The sequence below is a fragment of the Neovison vison genome, chromosome 11, assembly GCF_020171115.1.
Source record: "Neovison vison isolate M4711 chromosome 11, ASM_NN_V1, whole genome shotgun sequence".
NCBI classification, from domain to species: Eukaryota; Metazoa; Chordata; class Mammalia; order Carnivora; family Mustelidae; genus Neogale; species Neogale vison.
In genome coordinates, this window is record NC_058101.1 from 27,803,916 (window position 1) to 27,816,101 (window position 12,186).

Here is a 12,186-nt window from a genome sequence, read left to right on the forward strand (position 1 = left end):
AAATCTTAAATCAAAGTCCCTTTCTAAATGTTTAGAAAAAACAGTTCCAAAGAAAAATGGGCAAGAGATAAGCAATGAGGTCAAATCCCATATGAAGTTACTATTAAAAAAGAAAAGAGCAGAATAACATTTTTTTAAAAAGATTTTATTTATTTATTTGACAGAAAGAGATCACAAGTAGGAAGAGAGGTAGGCAGAGAGAGAGGGGGAAGCACGCTCCCTGCTGAGCAGAGAGCCCAACTCGGGGCTCGATCCCAGGACCCTGAGATCATGACCTGAGTCAAAGGAAGAGGCTTTAACCCACTGAGCCACCCAGGTGCCCCCAGAATAACATTTCTACTAACAGTACAACCTTGCCAGAAATCGTGTCCACTATGCACACATACACAAAAGATGAAAATTATAACCTAATATTTCAAATTCTAAAAACATTTAAGAAAATGATAAAAGATATGAAAGAACATCATAAAACAGAATGGGAAACATTAAAAAATGGGTGATAGAGAACACAGAAAAGAACTGGACATAAATCATCTTAAAATGAAGTCTATGGAAGAAAGAATACAAGAGTCACCACACATGACAGATAATGCTTTAAGAGAAATAGACAATGAAAAGAAACTTTTATAGAAAAAAAATGAAGATGGAAATGGATTCAAGGGAAGGCAACAGACACAGAAGATAGGCGAATATCAACACATGTACAACAGGCATCCCCACGAAAAGAAGAAAGCCAAAGCAAGAGAAAAGAATACTAAAAACCATAATTCAAAAGACTGTCTGAAGTTTTAAAATATGTGCAATTCCATACTGAAAGAACACACCACCTATCTGGGGAAATAAAATCAAAATGACCAACATTAAGATATATTCTCATAAATTATTGAACTTGAGCGCCTCAATGGCTCAGTTGGTTAAGTGGCTGACCTTTGATTCTTGGCTCAGGCCATGATATGGAAAATGTCCAGAATGAATCCTGGGATCATGCCCCATGTCAGGTTGCACACTTAGTGGGAAGTCTGCTTCAGGATTCTCTCTCCCTTTGCCCTCCCTTCACTTGCTCACTCTCTCTCTAAAATAAAAAAGTAAATCTTAAAAAAAAAAAAGATTAAACTTTAAAGGAAAAGAAAACATCCTTTGGACATCCAGATAAAGAACCAAAGCAATGTAAGAGAAATAACTTTTTATTCCTGACAAAAATGGAGTAATATATATTTAAGACACTCAAGGAAAGAAAATATGAACCAAAGATTTCATATCTAGTTAATGACTTTCAAATATAAAAAGGATGGACAAACTGTCATCAACACACAAAACTGGAGGGAATGGATACTGCTTCTTTAACTCCCTTTTAAGGAACCTACTAGAGAATGAAACAAGAAACTTCAAACAAGAAAAATGATTGGTGAGAAACAATGTACAGACTGGTGGTAAGCGCTAAAATATTATTTAAGTGTAGAACTAAGACTAAATAAAAGTACAAATGACTCTTCAATCTGATAATGGATATGCAGTGTAACTGCTAAAAAAAAAAGAGCAAGCATGTGCGAAAGGTTTTATTAAGTATTTTCAGTAATCACATTGTATGATATTATGCTAATGGTTTCCCCAGGTTTTGTGTATAATATGGGATAAAACAAATTGTTAAATGATATTTTAATTCTTTCTGCTGGTGAAAGACAGAATTCTTAGAGCAAGATAAGGGAGATACAGGTGTAAGTTAAGAGATTAACTATCCTTAAGCCCTGAATTTGAATAGAAGTATCAGCATGAACTCATTAAGGCATTCAATCTTAAAATATACACAGTCAGGAATCTATGCATATATTTACTAGCTCCAGTAACTAAAAAAAAACCTAGAAACAATGACCAACCCAGTAACAATTAATATAACTAAGAACTCAGATTTTGGTTTTGAAATTCCATTTCCTATCAAAGGAAATTATGACTTTTTGGAGAAATGATTAATCTGTGGCAGGAAATGTACAAGATGTGCCTATCCTATCATACCAGTTAGCAATAATTTATCAGACTACTAGGGTTATATCAAAAAGATTTGAGGGCCGGGGCACCTGGGTGGCTCAGTGGGTTAAGGCCTCTGCCTTCAGCTCGGGTCGTGATCTCAGGGTCCTGGGATGGAGCCCCACATCGGGTTCTCTGCTCAACGGGGAGCCTGCTTCCTCCTCTCTCTCTCTCTGCCTGCTTCTCTGCCTACTTGTGATCTCTGTCTGTCAAATAAATAAATAAAATCTTCAAAAAAAAAAAAAAAAAGACTTGAGGGCCAACTTGAAGAAACTTCCACCAAAGCTGGGAAAATGTCCAGAATGAATCAAAACACATAAAAAAATGTTTGAATCTATAAGAGCATAATGATACATATCTAAGAAAAATATGGGTCACCTTTGGAGTACAGTAGAGTGCCAATTTATTTTGTAACTGGTAAATAATGAGAAAGAATTAATTCATTCAGAATTTCCTAATGAAAGTATATTGCTGGGTGAGCAAAGAATAAAGGAAAGTTTCTCTCTATATAAATATTTTGACCAAAGAGTATCAGAATGGAAATAAACCAATTCTGCAATACCCAATAAAGTAAAGATATAGTTATTAGGCATCAGTGACTGATAATATCACACCAAAAAAGAGGTAGTCTTGCTTTGTGCACTTGTGGCTAAAGCAGCACACCACCTATGAAGTAGTCTTCCCCCAAACAGCAAAAATGAATCCAGTTAAGCATCTAGATCCAATTACCACTTCATGGAAATACAGAGAAATGTACTAAATAACACCATGGAAAAGACATCAGCAAGATCTGGACTGTGGATCTACATCCACAGCTATGGGGCCAATGATCTGGTGGTTTCTTTAAACAAAATTAACAACGGTGAGTACAGGGTTAGAAGAAAACTATAAATCAAGAGAAACGTAAAAAAACATAAAGAGGCAGAACTACAGTTTCATTTCTTGGATGATCAAAATGTCCAAAGAAGTAAGGAAGTGACCACTATAAAAATTCAGAAGAATGACTACTCTGGGGGAGTGGGTCAAGGGAGGATTGTGTCTGGAAGCAGACAGGTAGTTTCTGAAGTAGCAAGTTACAGTCTCCTGATATGAAAGGTGGTCACTAAAGGTTGCCTTCTAATAATTCATTAAACTATGTATTATACGGTTTTCTGAATTTGTGTTATATTTTAAAATAACAAAATTTAACAAACAGATTTATAAATTCGAGAAGTTCTACAATCTCAGACTGTGGAGAGAAGTATTTTAACAAGGTTAACGTATAACCTAAGGGAAAACTAGAAAGTAAAGAAGTGCACTAAGCTACAGTTTCACTATTATAAAAAGTGTTTCCTCTAATGGTAGCGGCATTTTTGTCTTATCTATAAACTTGGGGGCTAGGAAGGAAAAAGAATAAACTGAGGTTAATTGAAATTAGGTGATTTTTGAAGGCTTCCTAGCTCTAACTTTAACTTCCTAAAAGTCAGTCAGCTTTTAATCAGAAAAATAAAGGCACCAATTTCAGAGAGGAGAAAATTTTAATCTAGAACTTCCTCTACAAAAGAAATTGACAGATGTAATGAAGATGTAACTAAAGAAGAAAAAAAGATCTTGGAAAATCAAAAAAGACTTATCAACTCTAAATGTAAGCAGAATCTATTCAACTATCATTCCAAAAATAGTATGAAATGGCAAACAAGGATTTGTATGTTTGTAGAGAGCCCTATGCCCACTCCTTTCCCATTCTCTCAATTTTCTATAATAAAATCATGGGAAAGGGAACACTCCTATGATTTTAACTGGATCTAAAAACTCGGTATGACAGAGCTGGCTTTGACCACAACTACAATAGAAGTAAAGAGGGACTAGACATGGTGGAGGGGGGAAGAGAAGGATACAACGAGTGTATCTTGTTTATGATACAGAGTCAATAAATACTTGTTAGTGAAAAGCGAATATAAGAAATTTTAAATTTTGGATCCAAGGTAACGGCAAAATTCCTAGCTTCTCCATTTTCAGATAGTCTGATATCAAACAGCATTTTAAACTCCTATCAATATGGCTTCTTATAAACATTTATCTCACCTTCTATAAATATTCAAAATACAGTGAATTCAAGCAGTATGGGACAAAAACCATCACTAACTCATACTACATTTCTGCCTCTTTCTACTTAAAGAAACATACTTAAGGTATGTTTCTACATTTTAATTTGTCCTGATCTATGCATTAGTTTTTCTAAGTAGTCATATTTTTCCCTCTGACTTGGTAAGGACTTTCCTTTGTTTACCTCCACTTCACTGAGTTCCCAATAAATAGGAATGAAGATCTCTTTGTCAGAGCAGTTTAAGCAGTCATGCCCAGGAAGCCTTAACTATACACAATGGATTTTTTTTTCCTTAAAGAGATGGATGGGCTGAAGAAACAAAAAAAACCCTTGCAAGAAGAAAATGCAAAGAGGAATGAGTCCAGCCTTGAGTTAGTGGCATGACTGTGTTCATTCAACAGATGTTTATGGTGCGTCCCTTTGTGCCACGCAACACAGTTCTCACTTCTCTTCCCATCTTCAAACTCCAAATACCACTAAATGCAATTAAAATCAAAGTGACCGGGGTTCCTGAGTGGTTCTTAATTTTGGCTCAGGTCCTAACCTCAGGGTCACGAGATCAAGCCCTACTTCGGGCTCTGTGCTGAGCATGGAGTCTGTGTAAGATTCTCTCTCTCTCTCGCTGCCCCCCCTCATGCGTGTGTGTTCTCTAAAAAAATAAATAAAATCACAGTGATATTTCCAATTGTTAAGGGAACTACCTTCTCCCTCTTTCCATGATCCTTTGAGTCCTTAAAATAAGTACGCCAAATTTCTAGAAGATGTGACAGGTTCATCCCCAGGATGAGACAACTGATTTATGTGACAATTTACTGACCAGTCCCCATGTTTCTCCAGTCCAGGTTTAAAGTGCCAAAGGTACCTATGAACACATGGTGTCTGAATCTCGTCTGCCTCAATTCCCTAACAAGAATAGAGAATCCCCCAGTCCAGTGCAGACCCTCTTTTTCAGTCGAGATATGAGGGAAAATTAGAAAATCCATTTGGCCTTGGACCCAAGAGAACCCAGTCTCTGATTCAGCTTTACCGGTAATTAACCTAAGGTTTTATTTTTTAAAGTAGGCTTGATGCCAAACATAGGGCTAGAACTCAAGACCCCATGATGAGGGCACCTGGGTGGCTCAGTTGGTTGAGCGACTGCCTTCAGCTCAGGTGGTGCTCTTGGGAGTCCTGGGATCAGAGTCCTGCATCAGGCTCCCTGCTTAGCAGGAGGGTCTGTTCCTGTCTCTGACCTTCCCTCTCTCATGCTTGCTCACTCTCATTCTCTCTCTCTCAAATAAAATAAATGAATAAATGAATAAGTAAATAAATAAATAGACTCCAAGATTAAGAATCAAGTGCTCTACTGACTGAGCTAGTCAGGCACACCTAACCAAATTATTTTAAATCCTATTGTAAATCTGTGTCCATTTTTCAATTGGTTCAGATTTTTTTTTTTTTTTTGGGCTCAGAACTTCTAGTAGTATAAAATGATCGCCCCAAACCACAATACCAATAAAAAAATTATGAGTCTGGATTAAATTAAGAGATTAAACAAAAAGAAGCAAAACAACAATAAAACCCAACACACAAACATGCAATCTTCTTTCCCTTTACTAAGACAACTAGAGGTACCACGAATTATAAAATTGGGTTTTCCTGCCATCGTATCATGGAGGGTGGGAGTTTGGTGGCTTAGTCACAAAAATATGCAACTTTCACAGGCCGAAAAAACCCAGTAATAACCCCAAAACATAAAACCAACCATGCAAAAGTTATGATCTTCTTAATCTAATAAATAGCAAAAAATCCTTGAATAAAAATTTAAAATTATTTAAACCTACCTGATTCCCCTAAAAATTATGAAGCAGTTTAGAGAGGCATACAACAAAATTTATAAACATAAAATCCTATGTTTTATTATGATACAGTAATCTCCTGTCCTGTTTTAGATTCATGTTCCTGTTTTCACTACCTCTCACCAAGTACTCAAAAATATCTAGAAGTCTCAAAAGAAAAAAAAAAAAGCCTTTGGTCCTCAAATAATTTCTGTAAGGACCCTTTTCTATTATAATTCCTAATAAGTCACCTTCTTCTCTATCTAAAGAACATATACTATCCAGTCTTTTTTTTTTTTTTTTAAAGATTTTTTGGATTTGTCTCAGTGGGGGAGATGGACAGAGGGGGAGGAAGAAGTGGACTCCCCACTGAGTGGGGAGCCGGACACAGGGCTCGATCCCAGGACCCTGAGAACATGACCAGAGCCAAAGGCAGACACTTAACCAGCTGAGCCACCCAGGCTCATTCTTATTTCTGACAGTAGCACTGAAAGACATTTGTATTGGAGGGCTGTGATCGACTTTCGGTATTCAAAACACAAATATTTACACATGCAAAATTTCCATTTGATTATTCTCTTCCCTTCAGATTCTATTATCTAAAACTATTTCCTTAAATCATACTTAATTTACTAAATCATTGCTAAAACATTTACATATAAATGAACTTGCCAAAATATGTATTTCAGTGTTTTTGTACCCGTATTAACCAAATCTTTTTCTTCAACTATCAAATCTCAAATCTCCTCTCTCCACATAATGTCCTTTAATACTTTATCCTCCTCATTTATCTTTGTTATTTACTGAGATCTGAAACTGTCGAGAAATCTACATATCCTGGATAGGGTTAATATTTTTCCTCACTGCTTATATTTGTTATGTCCCATTTCCTCTGAGGCTTCTATTCATTCTTACTACTGCTGGTCCTACCCCATTCATTCCATGGTATTTTCCCCAATTCTACTTCTTTCTAGCTGCTCATACATCCAATCTGTTCAAACCAAAATGATAGCTTTGGTGTCCAACCTTCACATACTTCAACTTTCAGTTCTTAAAAAAGCTACCACTCCTGTAAATAAGTCCAAACATTACCAATTAACCACACCATCTTGTGTTTTAATGTTTATCAACTTCTAAAAGGAAAGCATTCCCATTTCATCCTACAGATAAGTTAAATCCAAAACTCAAAAGTCAGAAGAAAAAAATTTACATACAAAATGTCTGTCATTTGGTTCATTTTAAAGCACTTATTAGTTCATCTACATTAAGCTAAAACAATGACCTTCAGTTTTAGGTTGGTAAGAAAAATGATAAATTTTCTAATAGAAAATGCTACATATCATTTATTCCTTTCAGAAGAGCAATCCAATACGTACCTCTGCAGAAAATAAGTTTCTTCTGGACTTACCCAAGAGAGAATGAATCCACATTACTTTATTAAAAAAAAAAAAAAAAAGAAAACGTGCCCTACAGACATCAATGACTCAGTATACCAAAAGGTGTTAAGATTTAACTATTAGATCATTTGCTGAAATTTAAAACTTAGTAAGAGGCTGTAGTTACCTCTTTTTGTAGATGAAGTTTGAAGCAACTGTTTGGCTTTGAGAGAAGTACGAGGCAAATTTTTCAGCCTTTGCGAAGCTGTTGAAAAATAAGGAACTGTAATATTTGCCTGGAAGGACAAGATAAAGGCTATAGCTTCTGTAAACTTGAATATTTTAATACATACTTGAAAATTTATCAAGGAACAGAAACCATAAGTTGAAAATATGTTAGAAACCTAGAAGCAGAAGAATCTGAAAGTGATGCTTAGTGCATTAAGTCGGAAAGGAAAAGGGATGGAAATCTTAGTGCAAAGTGCATACTTAAAGAAATAGTTTCTTATGGATGAGAAAATCTACAATATGTAAACCAATCAAAATATCAAAGAGAAAGCAAACCACCGGCAAACATGCTACAGGATGCAAAGAATATAAAGCTAATTAAGTAAAAGTGATGAACACAAGCACACAGTATAGAATAAAATAAAAGTAGTATTTGTTCAATGCAAAAAAGCAGACTTTGGCAAAGCAGTTATTGTTAGATGAACTACCCTAACATAAAACAGTAATCCCCGTACTCAAAAAGGAGAAGAAAACTCAGAACGAGGCAGGTCCTCAAGGGAGCAAAAATCCAGGGGCTTTAATATATTCAACATCATCTTGCTGTAGAATAAAACTAATTTGTACTTTAGACTTTGTGTAGCAACATATCTGGGCTATGCTCATATTAAATGGCATGGATAGAGGTGTGTGTGGGGGGCGTGGTGCACAGTGTGTGCTGGGGTTGACGGGTTTGGAGGAGTCAGAGCATCTGCTTCTTAAAGTGATCAATGAGGAGTTCTAAGCTTTCTCTAAAACTCCTAATCTATTAACTGCAACAAACCTCTAAAACCTGGCATGTAAATGGCAGCTCAGAGCCATCCAGAGTTAAAGCTCACTATAGTTTCATTGAACTGAAAAGACCCACATCTACCAGTACAGTTACCTATTTAAGTGGTTCTAAAATGTTACTCGACTGATTTTTAAGTTGGACTTCTAGGATTTATATGCAGAGAGAAAGAGATCCCACAACTATAAATCTGGCCAGCACTTAAACAATCATCAGGTTGGCAAAGGAATACTTGATAATATCCTCAAAGAGAATTAAGGAGAATTTTTCTTTTGCTCTATTGCTTGACTCTATTAATGCTTTTAAAAAATTTAAATGCTTAGTGCATTAAGTCGGAAAGGAAAAGGGATGGAAATCTTAGTGCAAAGTGCATACTTAAAGAAATAGTTTCTTATGGATGAGAAAATCTACAATATGTAAACCAATCAAAATATCAAATTTGTTCCTCACTAGTAAATATTTGTATGAAATCAAACATATTTGATTTCAAATTTTACAGTATTCCACACATTACTTAGCTAAATAATATACCAATTCAGCCTAAATATTGCCAGGAAGACTACTAAAAACTTCTTCAAACCTTAAAAAAAAATCAATTTTATAATTACCTCATATCTATCCCACAGAAATACAGGATTCTATCATCATTGAATATTCTCCACTTGCATAATTATTCATACTTCCAACCATTCATAGTATCATTCATTTACTCATTCACTGCTGCTGCTGCTTTTTTTTATTCTTTCAAATAGTTAATTATCTACTTTATTTCAGGTACTGTTTTAGGTACATTGGATTTCTTCAATAGCCAACTAGATAGATAAAATTCTTACTTTCATGGAACTAACATTCTGAAAAGAAAGGGGAAAGAAAAGAGTCAGATAGTGAGAGCTGCTAAGGAGAAAACCAAGTAGGGAAGGGAGACACGAAATGGGAGATTTAAATTGCAATTATAAATGGGGTGATCAAGAAAGATTTCCCTGAGATGACACTTGTGCAAAGATCTGAAGGAAGAGAGGAAGTAGGCCATACAGCTATCTGCGAAAAACACTGTAGGCAGATGGAAAAGCAATGGTAGAGGACCTGAGGTAAGTGTGTGCCTAGTGGATCTGAAGAACGGGAAGTACGCCACTATCAGTGGAATAGAGAAAATGAGGGCAAAAGGTAACTATTGGTATGTATATTGGCAATCCACAATACCTATTACCATTAAAAATTTTTTTAGTGAGGGCTTAATATCAAATATCATCTGTAATCTGTTTTGGAAAAGCCCTACTTAAATTAATAGCTATGATAACTCCAATGGACTTTATCTCTCAAGTTTCTGGGTAACAACAGAATCCAAAACAAGTAAAAACGATGCAATGGTTACCTGAAGAATCAGACTGCAAACAGAATCAAGCGGTATACTCTAAACTTGTCTAATACAACAAATCTAATAAATCTGACAAAGAAATGAGTGATTTTCATAAGATACTGCATAGTGGTGTATTACTCAAATAAGAACACTAAGTTTTTATCTGAATTATCACTCTTAATTTGATCAGCCTTCTAAAGACAAAATCATTTTTTAAATGATAAAGTATAGTAAACAGGAAGTCTCCAAATCTTTCCACAATAACAGAATTCAGCATGTTAGCTGTTTAAAAATACTTGTTTCCCTGGTTTCTCTCTTAATATTTATTTAATTCCAAATTAGCAAGACCCCACCATGGAAAGCAAAGATAGTACAATAAAAATATTATTCTCTCATTCAACGTTAGTTAGGTTAATGTCTTCCTCCACAAACCAATTCCGAAAGTCTCTGTATTTTTGTTAAACATACACCACCATTTTCCAAGTCATTCTGGCTCAAAGTTTTCTTTAATTCCATTTAGTCATCCCTATAGTTCTGTTTACATCCCCCTATTGTCTCCTAAATACCTAATTCAGACCTTCACCATCCTATATTTGGATTAGGACAGTGTCTTTTTTTGGTTTCCCTACATCCAATCCTTCCACTTTATTCATGTGCATCAAGGCAGCAGTAGTGGAACTGCTGAACCAGCTCCCAACCCACACACACTCCAGTACCGGCAGGGCAGTGAGTGAATGGTCTATAAGAATTCAGAGCAAAAATAAAACCAGCTTGGTCTTTTTTTTTTTTTAAATCATTATCATGTCCTGGATTAATAATCAATGTTGGTGATAAAATGCTCCTCCCTAAAGAAAACAATTTGTCAGCCTAAGTTATAAACAATTGCTGGAGGTACCATTGCCTTTTAACAGCAAATATTAAAGATTTAAATGAATATACTTATCTTTTAATGTACATTGCATTTCACATGAAAAATAACCAGAACTCCCAGTTATATGGTCTCCCCTAACACAGGTAGATTCAACTACATGTTTCTTTCCAGAGTTAAGATCACAGAGATGTGAAATCAAGCTCACTTAGCACACTACTATGTGCTTCTAACCCCTTTCATACAATATTTTTTTTCCTACATTTACATGGCTTAGAAATAAGCCATGATGGTACAGTGATAATTAAGTCAATGAAACAGAATCTGAGTTACTTCAATTGTAATTATATGTGACTGAGTATTACTTGAATTTTTTCAGCTGTGAAGGCCTTTAAAAAATCATTAGATTTGGGGGCACCTGGGTGGCTCAGTGGATTGAGCCTCTGCCTTTGGCTCAGGTTGTGATCTCAGGGTCCTGAGATTGAGCCCCGCATTGGGCTTTCTGCTCAGCAGGGAGCCTGCTTCCCCCTCCCCACTCCTTTCTGCCTGCCTCTCTACCTGCTTCTGATCTCTCTCTCTGTGTCAAATAAATAAATAAAATCTTTAAAAAAAAATCTTTAGATTTGATCCCCAAAGGAACTAAGATATGGACAAGATGGCAATTTCTGAAATGTATTGTAAAATGGAAATTTATGAATTTCTGTCAAACTTATCATTATGTTGACTATTTCCTTACTTGTGCAACAGGTACATTGTGGGGAAGAAGAAAAACTTTTCAGATTTAAAAACTGAAGACTATTCTTCAGTCAGTATGACTGAAGAGAAACTGATAAATCAGGCTATACTGTATCTTGAGCTTCAGTATACAAAGATCAATTCTGAAGAAGTTATTGGCAAATTTCCAGAAACTTAAACTATAGTATTCACTACTGTGACAGACCAATATGTAAAAAAATTTTCCTTTTTTATAAAAAATGATTTACAAAAATACCTTTTTTGTAATGTTGATATAATTTTTTTTACTGTTATAAAATAACACTCAATAAAAAAGTATTTCTCATTGACTGCATTTTCTCCAGCCATTATTATTATAACCCATTCTATTTCATTATTATTGAACATAATTTTGTCATATGGAGAGATGTTAAAAATAATTCCAGGTCCCAAATACTAAGTAAGCATAAGCCTCTACAAAAGAATGTTAATCACTGCCAGGTAAAATGTTCAGTGTTCCCCCTAACACTGCAATGACATTTTGTTTTGAAACTTTCATTGCTTATAAATTCTCATTCAGAGTCACCTTTCAATCCTCTCTCCCTCTCCACCTTCCATCTTCTCAGTGTTACCAAGTCACATATCCGCTTTCATTTTTAAAAATTCATCCAGATCTCATCACCTCCCGTACCAATGCCTTTGTTCAGATATTCATTTCTTGCCATGATTGTACAATAGCCTTCTAAATGGTTTCTAGTCTCTCAACTTTAATCCATTCTTCATATTACTACTAGAATGGATTTTCTAAGAAGCAACATTGATCAAAAGTCCACCATGGCTCTTCCTCTCTCTCTGCCTGCCTCTCTCCTTACTTGTGATCTCTGTCAAAAAA

At 35.3% G+C, this 12,186-nt stretch overlaps 1 protein-coding gene across 2 annotated transcripts in view; it reads right to left on the reverse strand.

Annotated features, from left to right (window-relative positions):
• The window catches only part of SLAIN2 (SLAIN motif family member 2), a 93,398-nt gene that overhangs the window by 18,284 nt on the left and 62,928 nt on the right, over positions 1–12,186 (reverse strand). Inside the window, exon 7 of one of the 2 annotated variants that reach the window (XM_044226142.1) lies at positions 7,489–7,566. The exons of the other annotated variant lie outside the window; for it this stretch is intronic. Coding sequence (XP_044082077.1) covers positions 7,489–7,566 — 78 coding nt within the window. The remainder of the gene's footprint in view (positions 1–7,488; positions 7,567–12,186) is intronic. 2 annotated transcript variants of the gene reach the window in all.